The sequence below is a fragment of the Lissotriton vulgaris genome, chromosome 4_1 (genome assembly GCF_964263255.1).
Source record: "Lissotriton vulgaris chromosome 4_1, aLisVul1.2, whole genome shotgun sequence".
Taxonomy (NCBI): domain Eukaryota; kingdom Metazoa; phylum Chordata; class Amphibia; order Caudata; family Salamandridae; genus Lissotriton; species Lissotriton vulgaris.
The window spans coordinates 1848952901-1848973183 of NC_141691.1; the positions used below are offsets into that span (position 1 = coordinate 1848952901).

The window sequence follows — 20283 nt, forward strand, 5'->3', positions numbered from 1 at the left end:
TTTTATCTACATATTTTGTAATAGGTATATGAAAGAAGGAAAGTGTGAAAAGCAGTTATTTTGTTATTTGAGGCAGGTTTTATTGCATATATGACAAACACCAAGGAAAAACACACTTGGGCTTATGCTAAGAAAAAAATTGAAAATTCAGCAAAGCGCAGGAAAGACAGTCACTGAAAGCTACATAAACCTTGTTCCCATAATACTTACTTTGCACATCTCTCTTATGAACACAAAACTCTCCTCGCCAACAATCATACACTACCGTTGCATTGAATACTCTCTACCATCGCTTCCAACATTTCCCCACGCATACACAGTAAGTAAAAAACATTAAAACGGACCGTGTGTGGTTTATTATACTTGATATTCTATTTGTCTATAATGCATAAATATGTTTGGCACATAGTAGCAGTAAATAAATGTAATTTTACAAGTTCGGTGTATTAACATACAATACAGAGGTACCTAAATATTAGCAGTGCTCTGCAGGGATGGGACACCCCTTAAGGTAGGCAGTCCGGCAGCACAATTTAAAAGCATCAACAAAAACAATAGGCTGCATTATTACAAGCTGTTTTCAGAGCAAACATCCACATTACGCATCAGAGAAAAACAAACAACAAAGACATGTGCTTAACATTTAAGATTTGGTAGAGGATTAAAATAGTAATATTTTTAATGTCCTGGTTTCAAATTAATAAATATAAAACAATATAAAAATATACACCAGTTGGTAAAGGATGGGCATGGTGCAGCTGTGGTGTCAAATTTCACTCTCATACGTATGCAGGTAGGTCTTTAGCAAGAGTATTTCGGTGTAGCTGCGGCTTGTTTTGCGGAAGAAGTCCAAGCCAGTGAGGTGCTCAATGTCCCGCACTCGTGCGGTGTGCAGCTTGAGGAGATCTTCCACCCACTTTGACTCTTCGTCGGAGCTCTACAGTAAACATATCAAGAAGTCCAGTTAAGATAGGGGTCATCTGGACAAAACACTGGTTTACAATCAATTAGTTTTATCTTATCAGTCCTTCATAAATATATGTTGAATGAACACCTAACCCCAGGAAGGGGAATGATGAAGGATGCAAGAAGAAACCAGTCTAGTGCTGAAACCATAGTGAGATCATGCATCTCAACTTCATTATTGCCTGCGAAACATCTTTATGTCCAGAACCCCTATGTTATCTAAACACTAATAGTGTCTTAAACTAAGAAGACCTGTGAAGCACGCTACATACCTGAGAATGTTTTGGTTCTCTTGTTTGTAACTGTGCTTGGCTTACCTTACTGTTATTTTATGTCAGGACTGTCTTTTCTACCTTTTTATGCAAGTTATGAATGTAAACTAACACCAATGATCCAATGAAATTAACTCGTTCTTTAAAAAGTAATGCTATGTAAACTGCTCAAATGTCCTTTTCTATATAAATTTAAAGCGCAGAGGCTACTTAATCATGCAAGTTGCGTCTCTTTTATCTGTTAAATTCCTCGACTTTGAACCTCTGGGGCTTTGTGACTCCACAGAGGAGTTGCTTTCCAACATTTCTATAGCAGATGAGCGTGCGAATAGAAATTGAGATATTAATTCACGGGTAACATCAGACAGAGTTTAGAGGGTAAAATAAGAAAGTGTCCCCTGCTCTCCTTTTGTCTCTTCATGGAGGGGTGACATGGTTTAACAAAGAGGAATGTTGATGTATGAGTAGATCGGAGCATCAAAAGTTAAGCAGCGGTTTTCCCCTTAATTTTAGATCTTACAAAGAGCCAGTGCGTTTGTTTGGATGATCTGGATTAACTGCAAAGGGCTTCATGCAGTGTCTTCAGTGATTAAGTTGTACACTATGGACACGTGGAAAGTGAGGACTGTGTGCAACAGACGTTTGTTAATTGACTTAAGAATCTTCCACAGTATTTTGACATACGTTTAAAGATTTGCAAAGTTTTAATAATGACAAGAACAACATTGGCTTATAGAAGACAGTTGTGGATAGGGCCAAGACTGGATTAGTGTAATAAATGCAGCTTTAATGACAGCAAGATTGTTTTCACCAAGATACATGCTTGTTGTGGATCTATTTGAGTATCTGCTCGTCATGCGTTTGAATCTGGCCACACCAGCTTAGCATTCTTAGGTCCCTAAACTGGGCTTCATTAACTTTGATAATGGTAACACTTGTTATTTATAGAGTTTAGATATTGTGGATAGGGTGCAAGTGCAGTGCAATGCAATGCACTTGTTAAAAACATGTGAATTAAAATTATTAGTAGTAGTAGTAGTAGTAGTATCATGGAAGGAGGCAAACAGACCTTGTTGCTACCACCATTATGTTAGAGTCCTCTGTTATTTCCTAAATCTTCGAATGATGCAATTTTGTATGGTGTTGGAGGACACAGTCCAGTGATCCACTGTGGTTGAGTGTCACAGATGCATAGAAGATGAAACCAAGGCATCCCTGATTATTTAGATGACAATGTAAACACTGGACACAAGTAAGAACCATGGGGGGAGGGGTTCCGTAGGTGATAAAGGTTGGTGGAACAGCAGATCTTCTCTGACTGACTGCTCTTTGACATTCAGGAAAGAATAGAAGCAGTGTATAGGGTTGTTAGACAGTGAGATGTTCAAAGAGAATATTGTAGTACCTTTTCTTTGAATTACTTTAGAAGGCACGGGAAAGATGTGTGATCTTGGATATGAAAATAATGAGCCACTTCAGACGCACAAGACATTATATTAATCAGTTTGGTCTGGCTATGGTCAGAAGACTTCTACAAAGAGTTTGAGCTGGAAAATTCTTTTATGACGTTGGCCAGATGGATATTCAAGATTCTGGACCCTTCTTTCATTAGAGTAGGTAGCACAAGGTTGCTTGGGACAAAGGCTGGTCAGAATGTCCTATTCAGGAATGTTTTAGGATAATTTTAATTATCGGGAGAGAATGTCAAGGGCATTGTAAATCTGTGGAGACTGAGTGGCCCACTGCTGCAGCCGACATTGGAGGGCCGTAAGGATTTTGCCTTCATTTTTCTCCACCTTCAAAGTTTTAAGATTCAGAGTTTTAGATGATTTTTAAAGTTCTCTGGTTATGCAAAAGGGTCTAATGAATTTCAAAGGCAAAAATGCATTTTTCTTTGAGTTATCAGTTTTGTGCTTTGTGGTCATCAGTTTTTAATCTGCGAAAAAGACACAGCTGGCCACGTTCTGTGAGGACGCATTGTACAGGCTGGGTTTATAGTGTGGTGGTGTGAAAGGCCTCTACCTCTTTAGTTTCACTGGTGAGCAGTGAGTGCTGTTTCGTTGGGGCCTCCAAATGTGAAGGGGGAAGAATGAGTGTTTAACATGAAGTAGTCGCTTTGAAATGTTTTACTACTTTTAATTTTATCACATAAAATGTGATAAACTAAGAAAGATTAAGTTATATATAGAAGAAAAACATCACTAAAACTCAAAACGTCAATCATCAAAAATAACGAATTTACACATCTAAATTAGTCAAATAAGGAACTAAAATGGAGATGATGAAACGTTTAACAAGGGAATGATTTGGGACATCAATATGCTGCTCTGCCTGCAAATCCCTACATACAACCATTAAATGGTTAGGCAATAAAGTGGTTGACATGAATATCCCACATGAAATAGATCATGGCCTTACTGCCAAAGCAGGTACAGGATTTAGCAGAAGAAAAGAAACTTTGTTTCATGTAGAAAGAACATAGAAAAGATATAGATATCATTCCCAAAATGCTTTTTAAAATAGCAGAGAAGATGCAAAGTCGCTTTTGGAGCAGGCAACCTGTAAAGACAACAAATAAGAAAAGAAAAGCAATTTAAATATTAAGCAGCGTAAAGAAAATGGCAGCTTATTTTAGCACTTTGGAGTATACCATGCTGGTTTTGCAAAGTTATTAGTTACAAGCTATAAGGCCAAGCCAATGCCAATGCCAATCATAGATCAACTATGACAAAGTTGTACGTAAAAAAGAGGAGGAAATATACTAACCATCCCCTTTGACCTGACTTTAGAAGAGCTCTGGGAGCCGGGTCTGGCAAACTATACATGAAAAAAACAGAAGATGTTTTCTACTCATCATTTTGTTCTGGAGTGTGGAGTAGCGGACCGATACCATGCAGAGGAACGTAAAGATATAAATTGCTAACAGTCTTCCAGTCATTTATTGCCATGCATATTCCAGTTTGCTTTTGTTAGCCAACCAAATAAAGAGCTTCAAATTTAAATATTAATGGAGGGCCAACAAATAAAGTCATGATCTTATTCTCGAGGTTTTATTACCAAGTAAATTGGGCAAAGTTTCTGGTTTGCAAAATAATTCTATTTACTTTTTGGGTCTTTAAGGTAGGAAAACTGAGATGCCACTTTTTTTGCAGACTCATTCCACACCTCCCCCCACACTCAAATACTAGCCCATTTCTCCTGTTAGCACCACCTACAACAGAACCAACTACTAACCATGAAAGTGGGGAGAGATCTGGCGTAATGGCCAGAACTGCTGACTTTGGAGCAGGGGAAACAGGTTCGAGTCTTGGCATTGGCTCAACATCCTGTGATTCTGGGCAAATCACGTAATCTACCCATGCCATGCCATAAATGAATGTGGTGCTCTTGAAAAGCACTGGGGATGATAAAGTGCCGATGCTGAGCACCAGAAACCACCGGATCAAATTAAGCACTGCACGACACACTCTACCCTGCCTTGGCTCTTGATATATACCATGCCTTCTTCCCACCAGTTCTGTTATTCTTTTCCTGGCTGCCAACTCTCACATCTCTGCCCAATCTGCTCCTCTATCCTAGCTTCCAGTCCCCTTCTTTATTGCCTACACCACCCCTGTACCCAGGCTTCACCCTCTTGGCTCCCGATGCACTCTCACGTAGTGCATTCTTCTTTGAAAACTCTCATTCTCCATTCCATTTCTGCTCTTTTCCTCTCAGAGTCCAAGGATGAGTGGCACTTCTACATCTAAATATTACTCGTTGTGTTGCACAAGCACTTGTTTTTGGAGCTATTTATGTTTTCATTTTAAGTAATTGCTATTCAGTGACAGTGCAGTTAAGTAACTTCTTACCAAAAAGAAAAAAACACTTTGTGGGAAAGAGGGCCCTTTATTTAGGTTTTGCTACAAACAGATTTAGAGGTCTGCCAGATCTCATCTCCTCAACATACACCGAGAATGGCAATGGATCAGCCCCTAATTAGCCAATAGCTTCTTATAGTGAGCCTTCACTAGCTTATTTGAGTAAGCCCCCATTAGCCACTGCTGCACATGGAGATCGACTTATTACTGAAACATGGTAAGATTGCGCTGAATAATGTAAAAGTATTTAGATTTTTTGAGAAAATGTAATAACACAATCTCCCTGTACCTGTGTCTCTGCAGCTGCCAAACTTAGCAACACACAGAAAACATGTGCATTTACATAAATGCTAGTACATATAATCCATTTACAGCCATGTATGATGCTTAAAGCTGAATTTAGATTTCAGATCCCTCTATGCATGAATTAAATGCAACTTTTCCTGTTGGAAGTTGGCCATTTAGCCCCCCACAACTGTTTGTACTAATAGAATGCAAATAGTCACATGGTTACATTATGCCCTGATAGAAACACAATTTTTACATACTCATGTTCTTAAGTTGCCTTCTCTCCATAAACATGAGGATATTTGACACACCTTTATTTGTGGGAAAATAAAGGATAATATTCACTGAACTGTGCTTTGCTTTCAATTGCAATCCATAGGCACACTATCAGAAACCTTACATATATTGTACAAGGGCGAAGTACATGATGCAAACTGCTGTTTTGGCCGTTCGGCGACGGAGCTATCACAATAGATTAAACAGAGGCTAGACTGGGGCTTCAGCATGGTAATATGGATGATGTTATTATATATACACAACACCAATCCTTAGTTTAAACAGAGGACCATTTCATGGCACTAAAAGGCCGACCCATGCCGGAATTCCAGCCCAGATGATTCCTGCATGGCTGGAGGCTGAAAAGTCCAGAGGTGAGGAGTCAAAGTTACAAAGTGCCCATTTAATGGCAATCACATATGGTGTCATAAAAACACCACCAGACACTGCATGGCAACATTTTCCATTAGCTTCTTTGACAGAATATGTCCAAGGCACTACTTGGAAATTATGATCTCTTTCACTATTACACCAAAGGCTCCAAGTTGCTTCTCAAATTCTCCATGTTCTAAGAAATCCTTTGAAACAAATCTGAGGCCCAACTACCATCCTCTCCTAGTGGATGTTAACCAGAGTCAGGTTTGTAGCAAATTAATGAATGCTGGCATTCTGGTTGACAGGAAAGATGATCTGTTGTGGATCCTGAACATATCAATTGCATCTAAATGCACGGTCATGCATCATTATTTTCCCACCTGTTAAGTGCATTTGCACTGTATCTCTGAAATCTTCTGAGATGGCCACCTGTTAGAAATGAGGTCTCTATTTGGCAGAGATATGCACCATGTCCAAGAAGAGACCACCACTCTAGCCAGGGTAAGTAAGATACACACCCTAAATTAAGCTGTGCTCACTCACTGATATCTTGGCATAGAGCAGTCAGGCAATGTGTACAGTATTCGTGCAATGCTTATTACAGTGAAAACAGTACACACACCACAAAAATAATCTACACCAGGTTAGAAGGATAGACCTTAATTCAATGAATAAGAGCAAAACGACAAACATCTAACAAGTAGAACCAGTGATATGAATTTTTAAGGAATATCTGGAATTATAGTGCGTAAAAGACAATTACGCTTAGGGGTTACTTGAGATAACCCTGGACACTGGGTCAAATCTGAAAAGTGAAGCAAACTGCGATGGAGCATGGGTCGGATACAGAAGATACGCAGGACCCGCTGAAAACAGTACCTTTCTGGAGGATGTGTTGACATTGAGGAGCAACTGCGTCGATTGCAAGTCACACAGTCGGGTCCGATGCCGTAATCGAGCCCCTTTACGATGAAGACAGTGCGTTGTCGTGATGAAGACACAGCATCTTCGAGTTTCACTGTTGGGTGCCACGTCTTCGTTGAGCCCCTTACTGTGAAGATGCTGTTGGGCTATGTTGTTGATTCTGTGGAGTCTCGGAAGAGACACTGTGCAAGCATTGAATGCAAACGCTTTGGTTTCGACCTGCGCAAAGCAGGCAATGTGTGGATTTTGATAATGCAGCACAAGAAAACCCATTCCCAAGGGTCCAAGACTGGTTGGGCACCACTTAGTAGGGTAGGACTCACAGATGGCAGAGTCCAGGTGCTGGTTGGAGATTGGAGGCAGTCTTTGAGGTCCCTGATATGGCAAAATAGGAGGCAAGTGGACATGCTCTTCAAGTCACTCTGGGATCAAGGTGTGTAGGTCTAGTCCTTCTCATCCAGACCGCAGGCACTGCAGCACAGCAGAAAAGCAGTTCTTCCAGAGCAGCAGTCTCACAGAGTAGCAGTCCCTTTTCCTGGCAGAGTATCCACAAGTCCAGAAGTGTACTGACTTGGAGGTGTCAGGAATTCAATACTTATACCCAGTTGTGCCTTTGCCGTGTGGGAGACTTCAGAGGGGCCTTTGACGTACACAAGGTCCCTGCCCTTTGCTGCCCTTGCTCAAGACTCACTATAGGGGATATGCAGTTCTTTATGTGGGGTGAGGCACAACCCTATTCAGGTGAAAGTGTCAACTCCTCCCTCCTATCTAGCCCAGGAAGACCGATCAGCCTGGTGATCGGCCATTAGGATGTGAATGTCACACCTCCTTTCACTTTGTGCGTGACAGTCTAAAGAGAATTCACAAATCCCAGCTGTCACCCAGACGTGTACAGGAGACCGGCAGAGGTACACATGGCTTAACAGCAGAAAAATGCCAACTTAACAAAAGTGGAATTTTTAAAGTTGTAATCATAAATCCAACTTTTCCATTAAAGATGATCATTACAATTCTGTAGGTACCAAACATGATTATTCTACTCCTTCTCAATTCAGAATTACACTTATTAAATGTATCAAGGAACCCCAAATGCTAACCTATGAGAGGGGTAGGCCTCATTTTGAGTTGGGAGTTTTTGACTTCTAGGACATGTAAAACTAAAAGTATATGTCCTGCCGTTTACCTACACAGCACCCTATAGGCTACCTAGAGCAATCCTTAGAGGTGACTTATATGTAATAAAAGGGGAGTTTAAGGCTAGGGAAGGGATTTTGAATACAAAGTCGACATGGGAGTCAACTGCACATACAGGCTTTGCAGGGAACATGTTTAAAGGGCTACTTAAGTAGGTGGCTCAATCAGTGCAAACTGGAATGGCATGGTAAGCAAAAAAACGATGAATGTAGGCCCAGATCTCTGTACTGGGGTGAATGTAGGACATTGTTCTGCATTCTGTCCATCAATTTTTCTTTTTGCATTTGTCACCCCGAGTGGGACAGGTACGTTCAGATGTGGGTCCCGTGCGCTCCATGCCACTGTAATCAAGCTATACGGGCTGAAAGCCCGAAACGAGTCCTAGGTCCTAGGGAGGACCTGGTCTGGCAGTTCCCACTGGGCACAGGGTCAAGACTGATTGGCATATGGCGGGGTCCAAACTGGAATGGCATGGTGAGCAAAAAAACTATGGATTTAGGTCCAGATCTCTGTACTGGGGTGAATGTTTGACATTGTTTTGCATTCTGTCCATCAACTGTTCTTTTTGCGCAGGCCCACCAGTAGTATTTAATTTACAGGCCCTGTGCACATAAAGTGTACTTTACTAGGGACTTGAAAGTAAATTAAATATGTCAATTGTGGATACATCAAGGTTACCATATTTTAAGGGAGGAAGCACATGCACTTCAGCACTGGTTAGCAGTGGTAAAGTGCCCACAGTCCTAAGGCCATCAAAAAGAAATCAGCAAAAAGTGAGGCAAAGAAATCAACAAGTTTGGGGGAAGACCACCCCAAGGCGGACAGGTCTTACACCAACTTTATCAAAGAATATGTTGGGCTACTGCAGATGTACTGCATTATACATTATCTACAGCTTGGAGAACATGTATAACTTTGAGACTTAGTCATAAACATAGGAAATACTGAGGTATTTTTTCATCTGCACTATTGTACAGACCAAGAGCTATATGTCCTAATTTGGCAAAGACCCCAAGCTGGAAAAATATGTGCCCTATCTTATAACATTCTAGATCTATAGAATCTTAACACAATTTTAATAATTCTTTAAAAAAAAGGGGGGAAAATAAGCGTGATCTCCAGATTTTTACTTCACTAGACTGACAGCTTTTGAGTAAACTCTTTGGATCCTGTTCACAAAAAAACATAACAGTACAGGTGGAGATTTACAGCTCTGCCTGTGCATATGTTTATGTTTTCTTTCTATTCATAAACATTAGTATGCCTGGGAAAAGCACTAGGAACAGGTTTTAAGATGCACTTCTGGGATTGTCATGTGGTATGTCCCAAAGGCTCCTATACCCACTGTGGGGAGTTCTATACACCATAGTAATCCGCACGGGATATGGAGCCTCCTGACCAAATGCACTTTTTGAAATTTTCGTTTTGTCTGAGAGAAAATATTTTTCCTTGTGGAGGAAACACCAACTAAACACCAAGTAAATCTGGGGACAATCAGTCCCTGAAGGGGAGTCACTCCTGCTCTTGGCTGGCGTAAATCTGTGAGGATTCCTAGTGTGGCAAGGGGTCATACTTTGGGAATGTGCACAAACATGTGTTTTTTGGCATTTCCAAACTTCTATGGCGAAACACACCTTGAGAGGGATTTACTGCTACGATTTATACACACTGGTGGTGGAGAAATCCGCAGTATTACATGCATTTATGCCCACTTAGAATACTTTTGTAAATTCCTGGCAGGTGTAAATGAGGTATTTTCAACCATAAAGCTATGCCTAAGGTCCAAAATATTTGGTGAACAGGCCCTTTTTAGATTAATCTACATCTCACTATACTATTCAGTTTGTTCGCTAATAAAGGAATCGACTGTCATTCATTGGGTCAGTCCTTTTCAGTGAACTGTTGCATAAAGATCACGAGCTGCTGATGAGTCTCAAGGAGGGAGCTCTCTGTGCCAGAGGTTTAGGAATCCACGAAAAATCGCATGTAGGGGATGTGACCTAATGGCCAGAGATGCAGACTTTGGAAATGGGGAACCAGGTTCAAGGCCTAGCATTGGCTCAACATACTCTTTATTTTGGGCAAGTGCTTGATAAATGTAATCTGGTGCCTCTGTGAAGCGCTCTATTGCCCTTGGGCCAAGTTTGCGTTATACAAAACTGCAAAACAAAAGCAGTCTATTCCAACTGCTTTCTTCCATGCTGCTTCACGATCAAAGTTCGTGTTTAGATTTGTTGCTCCTGAAAGGGCGAACTATGAATTTAGATGATGGTTTAAAATACTTTTGATAGGGAAGCAGGATGCCAGTTACTATATTTTATGCTTGCTTTGGTATCCGCAAGCTGGTGATTAGGCATCCTTTACAAACGTCTCTTGTCGCACAAAAGTAATAGAAAGTACACTATCAACAAGAGAATAAACAATATCAAATGTGTAGTTTCTGAATAAAGTGGTAACAACTAAATGCTAAGAAAATCAGCACAACTAGCAAAATGTGATACGAAGAAGATGCATGCAGACCTTTTCTAATCAAGGTAAGACTCGTGCATGGCTGTAGGGCCTAAGACAGGGATTAAAGTACTGAATGACTAGACCAAAATTGGCTGCCTTTCCTTCTGGTCGGTTGTAAATCTTCTTTGGGTGATTGTGTTTTAAACCCAACTTGGAATAACTACTTTAGAATTACCAACAAGCTATGCTTGATAATGGTAGAGTATTTATGTATTGCTCTAAAGTATTTAATTAAAATAGGTCAACTGGCAAACAAGTTGTATTCTTCAAGGTCCTTGATTGTACTAGAATGTATTTGCTAAATTCAGACTCAAAGTCATTCTAATTCTTCCAGGAATAACCAATATATTCATTCTATTTTAACCACAAATTAAAGAAAGGTGGGACAAAGGGAATAAGAAACTTTATATGATAAAAAATAAGTTTGAAAAAGGATGAGTGATGGATGCACAGCGAAGAAAAGTGGAAATGCTAAATAATGGCATTATCAGATAAAGGGAAAAATCTAAATAAGAATTATAACTAGCCAAGAGACTATAAATAACCTTACCACATCTCACGCCACAGTAATCCATGGCTGTTAATGTCATGTTGAAGGGGCTTGTTAAGCGCACGTTCACCAAGCGGTTTCATGGCGCTGAGGAACAGGGAGGCGGCATCAACAGGGAAAAACATTTGCTTATGCGTAAGCCTTAGAAAACAGCAGGGTCTTAAGGAGTTTTCTAAACTGGGTATAAGAGGACGTAGACCTCAGTTCCAGGTGTAGAGAGTTCCAGAACTGTGGGGCCAGGACCGAAAAACTACGACCCCCGTGCTTCTTGCTTCAGGAGTGGACAGTAGGTTCAGGTAAGAGGAGCACAACTCCCGGGAGGGTGTCTAGCGCTGAATCTTCAATGAGACAAAGACTGGGCCAACACCAGCAAGAGCTTTAAAAATAATGCAACCCATCTTGAAGTTACAGCGCTTGGCCACCGGGAGCCAATGAAGACTCTTCATTAGGGGGCTAACATGATGGTGTTTGGTTTGGCCTGGCCGCTTGGTTTTCAACCAGCTGCAGGCGACATAGTGGTAAGCTGGAATGCCAACATACAGAGAGTTGGCATAGTCGATTCGAGAGATTACCAGGGCCAGAGTGACCAGGGCCCGGGCCTCAGTGGTCAAGAATCGGCTGATCTTTCGGATTCTGCGAAGATGGTAAAAACAAGCAGAAACGACCGAGCTGATTTGAGCTTTCATGGACAGATCGCTGCTGATGATAATACCTAAGCTCTTGACAGAGTCAGCTGGGCGTGGGGGACTGCCCAGGGCAGGGGGGCAAAAGTTGGAGTTCTATGGGTTGGCAGTGGCTCTTATAAATGAATTGTACATGTGTGGCTGAATTAATTTATATGGATGCTTAGTTTAAAACAAAGCTAAAAGAAAGGTAGCTCTCTTAAAAAACCGAGAAAGAGAAGTATTGCACTCTTCTAAGCAAGAAACAATTTCTTCCTCTTTCCCACTTAACACCAAAAAAGAACAAATCATTTACTTCTTTTGCACAAAACCACGTTTTAACTTACATTACAGCTTTCATCGTTGTCTGGCCGATGAGGAAGGATGAACGAAACAACACTTAATGGTCCGTCACACTTGTCTGCTGGCTGGTTGAAGTCAAGACAGCTAGTTAAGATACTGTAATAATGTGTTGGAACTGGTATTGTACCCTCAACAAACCTGTCAAGACATAAGCAATGCAACATTTTATTACATTATTTGATCTGTGTAGAGAATTGGTCAATCAAGAATAACGGGCTATTCACACTACATGTATTGGAGTGAAATATTGTTTCCAGGGAAACAGGGCACACAATTCAGCAGTCCATTTTAGGCCATGCTACCGACCGCTTGAGCTGCCCATACTGGCAGAAATATTGTGCAGACAAAATATTCATATACTTAGCGAGGGCTTTGGGTGAACACCTTGCTCATGATTGAATGCCTTTGTTTGTCCTAGTAGCTGCTCGTTTAAGTAGCTTTCCTGCCTATTAGGTTTGTCCTATTCAGGAGAAATTCGGTCCCACAGTGTTTCGATAGGACAGTTGTATTATCCACCTCTGCTTTGCGGGGACACTTTCTTTTCTTTACACATTAGCACTCCATGGAAAAAAGCATGTTACCTTGCTCTCTCCCTCATTTTGTTTTGTTCTTAAAAAGGCAGCTGCAAAGTGCTGACAGGGGAGTCACTCCCTTTTTTTTTCACTGCAGAGCAATTTGCTTTCCTTTTTTTCTTTACTTCTCTAACATGGCCGACTGCCATGTTACAATGGTATATAAAAATGGCCGCCATATGCTACTATCATGCAGATGTGTGCATGTGTCACAATACATGCGTAAGCATAAGAAGCCATCATGGATTGGTTGTAACATTCATATACAACCCATTACAACCTTGCCAGTCATGTGTTCAAGTGTGAATGACAAAAAGCATTGGCATTAGAGACGAGACCTAAATATTGTATCCGTTTACTTTGACACTACTTTCCAGGTTGTCTTTAATATAAAATGATTTGCATTTGGCTAAACGTAACACCTTTGTTAATTTTTTGTATTTCGCAGTCACACTACGCAGTCGGTATCATGTTCTTTTATACTTGGTCAGACACAGACCTGTGTGCACATTTTTTAACCCCATTCCAGCTGGGTTTTCAATCCCATTCTAGCTGGGTTTTCAATGTCACCCTAGGGTGTAAAACACAGTTTCTCGCACTTTTTGAGCACTGCATCATCACAATAGCATCATCAGTTATTTTTTGACTTAATATAATACAACGTCAGAAGCAATTATTGGATCGGTTTTCATTCTATTGAAGACAAAATGTATTGGAGTGATGCTACACGTGTTGTCCCGCTCTTTTTATGCGGATGTTTGTCAGTGAGTATATCCCGTGATTGTTTCTGTTTCAAACTAATCCACAAGGGAATGTTCTTCTTAAAACTGTGGACAAATGAATTAACATCTGTTATATTTTGGTTAATATGATAATCTGTGATGTACCACTGTTTTGCACCTTTTTAAGTGTTTTGGAAAATGTTCCTACCTTTGCATTTGGAATAGTGTTTATAAATTTGTTTTTAAAGTTATATGCAACATATAAAATAACAATTAGTGCCACCAGGCCTATACATTTTTCTAGCTCACCCTATGGGTTTACTCCAGTTGACTCAACAAGCATATAAGCCCACTCAACTTGCACCATTCAACATCAGAGATGTGATCCAACAAAAGAAGGACATTCATAATGTAGCCATTTTTGGTGGAGACTGGGTACCTACCAGATTGACCCAGGCTATGCAATGACTAGTGGTTGTGGCGGCAGCTGTTCTATTTAGCTCAGAGCCACAGATATTTGTATCTGTGCTCCTCAAGGGAGAGTGGCTACCTGCTCTTCCAGGTCCACTCAGTCTGTATAACTGAGATCCCCATACTTTATCATTCCAGATCAGCAATCTATGTATTATCTGTAGGTTACAAGTGCACTGGTTATTGAAGGAGGGGGCATTCAAAATGGGGGCTCTGTTTGCATCTGATCTAGTGATGTCCACTTCAAACATCCCAGCCTGCATATGTGTATTTATTTATGGTATGTATAAAGCATTGACCTTGAATCGTAGGGCAAGGAAGTTATATACATATCAAACAGGATACATATCACACAAGGAGGAGAGCTGCATCTATGATTGCAACGAGAAGTGAAGAAATGCAAGCAATGATGCAGCAGGAAAACAGTCTCATTGGGAAGAAGAGACGCAACATGGGCAGACTGTCAAGAGGTGGCTTTTGGGGTATTCACTGAATGTACACTCTTCATGTTACCTTGCGTAAATTTTTACGACTGCAACCTACAGGTTTTCCTCATTGCAGCGGTCACTTTAGCATATGTGGAGTGATTTCTACAACAGAGTACCAATTAGCTCAATCAATTCTCTCTACAATAGGGCAATCCCTGTATCATACTCTACTTCCACCCTTTGTAGTTTTGGCAACTTTGTTGATGTGATCAATAATCCTACATCGGGATATTAAGGAAATATGAACCCCATATAGATGCTCACCTTTTTAAAGCCTTACGAATATTACCAAATAAAACGTACTTCTCCATTAATTCCAGGGTACGGCCAAGCAGATGCCCTTCCACAGTTTGAAATGGGGCAATTGTCTATGCAGCTGATATTTTCAGTGCCTGCACATTAAGTGCATGCATTATGATGTGTGTTACAGCTGAGCTGCCAGGTAATACCGAACTAAGGACATTAAGGCCACTGTACTCAGATATACTCATTCACACAATGCCCATTAACCCAGACGGACACAGCGAAGCCCTGAAACACACAGCACTCAGGGCAGAATAATCCAATTACTATGGGTTGCTGCTCACTCCCAGACATCTACCACGTAGGACATCTAATTGACCAATTTTTTGAGTATTGTGTTAAATGCTGCATATATGTAAATGGTATAGCTGTACCGTTGGATATTTTAATGTTTAAAAGTTTAGGATAGCTTTAGTGTCACACCCATGGGGGGAGGCGAGGGGAGGTGGCAGAGATGGGGTGAGGTTATTGCTCTGCACCAGTCAGAATCATCGATCATCACGAGAAGCAGACTAGATCAATCTAAATAAGCAAAGCAGTCAAATAATAAAATTGGTCAGAAAGACGAAAATGGACAGTATCAGAAAAACGTGGAATCCTTACTGTTTTATTTTATCATGTGTGTCATATAATCCATCATAGTCATAATCGAAGATGGGTCCAGTTATGACGTTAACTCCATTACGTTCTGTTGCATATTTCTTCACCAACACCCTTTGAAAATAGTTCCATATTTCTGTTTGGGAATACAAGAGGAAAATCAATGGCATTCATACATTCTTCAGCTGAGGTTTTCACAACCGAACAATTCTTTTTACTGTACATGTGGAAGGCACATATGTAACAAAAATAACTAAGCTAATTGAATTATCAGTCAAGGAGATAAAAGTCGCCTGCAACAGATCCAGGAGTAAAACCTTTCAATCATCAAGATTGTACCTGAAGACACACTATCGTTAAAGTGACAGCATGCCAGATTACAACACAATACGAAGTGTTACTCTGCTGTTGACTGAGCACAGGACTACGAAGCACCTCAGCGCTCTTCACTGAGCAAAGAACATTTACACTGTGCTCTTGAACGGATAGGAGGATCACTAAGTCCTACTACTTGACCAGAAAAATCAGATATGAACCTGCGCCTTTGTTGGTGCTGCTGTACGCAATTGTGTGTGTGTGTGTGTGTGTGTGTGTGTGCGCGCGCGCAAGCTTGTGCTGGCTGTGCTTGATGAGAAACCGAGATCCTCTCTAAAAGATTTTATGTACAACACATGCATACCCGTGGCCCAGAGCTGGAAGAAAGAAAGCAGAGCAAGAGATGCCTGCTCTTGTTTCCAATGGTTAAGAAGGTGCCAGGATGTGGAACTAATTTCTCTCTGCAAAAGTCTAATAAGCTAAATTAAATCAAGGATATTCCCATAAACAAGACCGGGAGAAATGAAGGTCGTGTTTACCCAAATCCAGTGCTTGTGTGTCGGATCCGGGAAGATTCTTTTAATATAAATAAAGGTGATTATATTCCATTCCCTCCAACAGCGATGTTATTGGCTCGGCACTAGTCAATTTCTGGCCAACTTTTCAAGTCTTCTGAATGAATGCACACTGCTCTATAGCAGAGAGGATGTTGTTGACCACACCTATCCCACAGCCACAACCAACCACAACAATTTTACCAGGTTCTGAATTCTGCTTGGAACCTAAGATCATAAGCAGCAGAATTTTCCCTGCTTATGATTATCAACGCTTCACAAGTCTCTAAAAGTGAAACGCAATCAGAAATGTGCACTATGTATGCTTTTAGGTAGCTATAAATTATTTTCCTAACAGCAGGTACTCTACACCCATTCATTAAAATATTCCAAACTTATGTAAGCAAATACACTTTTTTTTAAACCATAACAAGATATTTCCTTCCCCCGACTGCTCATAGATTTCGGATCAGAACATGACAAATCTCACTTGTATGCTTCATATTTTCTTCTTACTCCACGTTTCAAAAACAAGAGAATTCGGTATAATTGTTCAACGTCGTAAGACGTGCAGTAATGCTTACATCATGTCGCGGTGACAGGACACCTCTACTTTTAATCAGAAAGCACTCCTTTCACTACCAGCGCTTTTATACAGACCTTAAATGCCAATATATTATGTACAGTCTGGAAGCGGATTCCAAAATAAACACCTCTCCATATGTATATATACATAATAAGTTCAAGAAAGACATCTAGGGAAGGCTTTCTGATTGACGTATTTCCAACTGTGTCTGTGCTTGAGGATTACCAAGGTCACCAAAGCTTCGGTGAGATCACCGCTATTTGCCAAGATCTTTCTACGATCGCCCCAGCAAGAATGGTAGATGAGGGGAATAAGATTCCTTGAAAGTCAATATTGAGTCAGGAGTAACTAATAACATAGATAGAGTTTTTCAGTTACTTTATAACCGGCACAAATGCCTGGGGCGGAGACTCAAATAAATTCCTCACTGAACAGTTGTGCCATCATGTATTGGTGACAGTGCCTTAAGACACTTACAGGTGAGTAGCCGCGCTTATAAGAAACCTGATTGACTGATACTTCCGATCCAACTGGCCTCGACATCTGCAAGTCTGCTGAAGGGGCTCCACGGGTTTTGTTTGCTCCATCAGTTTAGTAACAGATTCATTGGACTGGCCCTTTAACCAACAAACATCTCGCCAGTCCTTCAGGCTACGGCAAAAGCTTTTTATGGACAACACTTGTATATTTGTGTCATTTATCACAAAAGTGTTTTTCACATATGTAGTGGACACCACATCGTCCTCACCATGCTCCATTTACGCATTACCCATATGTTACCTTGTAGATTATGTCCTAGGGTTGGCACACAACAGGCTAATGTTCTTAAAATGTAAGTGATGTGTACACTCAGATTCACATTGTTTTAAGCTGTCAGCCCCCGATATGAAGCACTATGTATAGTGCTTTTTCAATCTAAAGCTTATAACCTCAGATTGCTTTCCACAGTTCGAATCCTTATATTGCTTGCTATTTCAAAAAGCCTTCTTCTACTATATCTTAAACCCTGCATGCAAAAATGAACTTGACTTACTTTTGCTTGATTCCTTTTGACTTCTTTCCTTTCCTGTCTTTCTGCAGAGTAACCCCTCTTCTTAACTTCCCTCCTCCGCATGCCTACTATATCGGAGTACAGCCTTCTATCAGACTCATGCCTGCCTACCTTAACGTCTCTTAATGTAGGCCTCATTTCATGGGCCACAACCTCTCCTGCTTTAAAACCCTATCCCTGCAACCTTCCATTATCTAATATCCGCCAGCCTATCTGCCTCACAAACTACTCACCTGAAACAATGCCCCAGAAATGATCACGCCCAACTGGTATTAATATAATCGATCACAAAGTAACAGGAGTAAATGCATGCTATTTTTTCTTAAAAAATTGCAATTACCAACATTTAACCACTGGATTAACCACTATCCTTGGGTTTCGAAATAGCATGCTACTCGCCATAAAGCACTCCAACGCCTGATCAGGGGGAGTAAGCAATATGCAAATACAAGTACAATTAGGATTTTTCATCCTGCTTCAAGTTCTGTCTCTTTTGCAACGTTTGTGGTGCTCGTGAAACATTTTACTTGTTCGGCCATTTCACCATGCGAACAATAAGCAGTGTGTTTAAAGAAACCTTGTGAATTACATAATAATGTTGCCAGGATACCAACTGTCAAGGGCACAGCTGTATTACAGAGGTCCAAGAAACAGAATGGTTTACAGATTGTACTAGATCGAGCCCACTCTTCACTTACAAGACTTATAAAACTGGTCAAAAGAAATGGGACAACTCGGAAGAAATCTAGATTTTTTTCAGCAAAACGCATCTCCCTCTCAAAAAGCCTGTCGCCTCTGTGTGGAAACTTAGGAAACCGTGTAACGATTAAAAAGGAATTGGTTGGCCAAATAACTCAATCAGTACACATAGGTAAAAAGGCAAATATAAAGTAAACATGTCTTTTGCTTAAATGCAGGTTCTGTACACCACTGTCTGCTGATTACTACAGTGTTCCTTAATATGCCACACTGTAGCTTCATTTGAGTTGCCTGAATAGGCTTATCCAGATGTTTTTGATTTTTCTGTTAAGTCCATTGTGTCTTTTGTAAAGGGGAACAATGGGCCACATAGAAAAGTGCCGCCCTTGGTTGGCACTGGGCTGCAGTACAGAGAGAGCTGCGGTTCCATCAGTGCAAAGCATCCCAAACACACTATGGAGAAAAAAAGCCCTTTGTTGACATTTAAGTATTCTCCCAGCCAATAGTTTTCTGGACTGTTGTTTTTGTTCGCAAAACACATCTAAATTAAAAAGTAGAGGGGGCATCATTAATTTTAAGAAGCAGTCACCAAGGATCTGATTTCCTATAAAAGTACAAAGATCAGACATGTTTACAAATAACTTGTCTCCCGCCTACGTTTAAGATGACAGACAAGGAGCTATTCACCAGGCCGTCTAGGGTTCCCTGTCTATGAATTGATGTTGCAAGGACATTCGAGGGACTCTACGCAGTCCTAAAATCCACTGTGCAATTGGATCACTTACTCTGCTGAGAAGCCCCACAACTCCTGGGCCCTCACGGAGTCTGAGAAGTTGTTTCACGAGCCCTATTTGTACGGGGGTGTCCAGGCTGTATAAGGTCCGAAATATTGTCAAGCAATACACCCCTGGTGATACATAAGTAAATACAAGACTGACATAGGGAGAGCTATATCCCCAGATACATGACGGCAGGCCTGCAAACTCTCTCAGTAGTGCTTATCTGAGGGGTTCTGATGCAAGTGGTCAGAGACCTCATATCACGTGGAAAACCTGCATCTTGTGAAAGGAAATTCCATCCTTAATAGGAGTGGGTGGAACTCACAGAGTTTCACTCCATGGAGTTACCCAAAAACTTAGCGAGACTCCACAGAGTTCAGCGAGCGACAGATTTGCGGCACATCACACTGATTTTTTGCGCCCGCTGCTTGCTTTGCACTGTAAAATTAGTGCAAATGGCACAACGCGGCATGGCAGAGGGCGCTGCTTCTGTCTGCCACTCGTGTAGATTTTCTACTCAGGATGCAGCTTTGTCAACATGAGCGGTGGCAACCTGCAGCATCCGTCTGCATTGAGAAATTCACCGGGAGGTGGCCTAGTGCTGTATTTCTCACTCACCAAGTAGGTAACACTTCGCCAGAAGAGTGGAGTTTACCACCCACCCCTAATCCATAATCAAGGAGTAGGCATCATTGTAGCTGTCTAGATAGCTTTTGTTGGTCTTGTTAGGAGGCACTGATGCCTCTGATTCGTAGACTCTTCATTTAGCACTTGACCGACGGACAAACCACTATCTCTTTCAATGCTACAGTTTCACTCTCTCACAAATGGAATTCCGCCCATATATTCTACCTAGCCCTATTGTGAACTAAATGTGAGGTATCGAATAGTTTCTTACCTGT

General features: G+C 41.0%; 1 protein-coding gene across 10 annotated transcripts in view; it reads right to left on the reverse strand.

The window, feature by feature from the left end:
* Window positions 1-333: 333 nt before the first annotated feature.
* Window positions 334-20283, reverse strand: part of ENPP2 (ectonucleotide pyrophosphatase/phosphodiesterase 2) — a 947534-nt gene continuing 927584 nt past the window's right edge. For 6 of the 10 annotated variants that reach the window (XM_086966157.1, XM_086966154.1, XM_086966149.1 and 3 more), the window contains 4 exons: window positions 15401-15533; window positions 12226-12379; window positions 4005-4055; window positions 334-937 (listed from right to left, as the gene is read on the reverse strand). In XM_086966157.1, coding sequence (XP_086822283.1) covers window positions 767-937; window positions 4005-4055; window positions 12226-12379; window positions 15401-15533 — 509 coding nt within the window. In that variant the 3' untranslated portion in view covers window positions 334-766. The remainder of the gene's footprint in view (window positions 938-4004; window positions 4056-12225; window positions 12380-15400; window positions 15534-20283) is intronic. The other 4 variants (XM_086966156.1, XM_086966152.1, XM_086966155.1 and 1 more) reach the window with 1 other exon arrangement.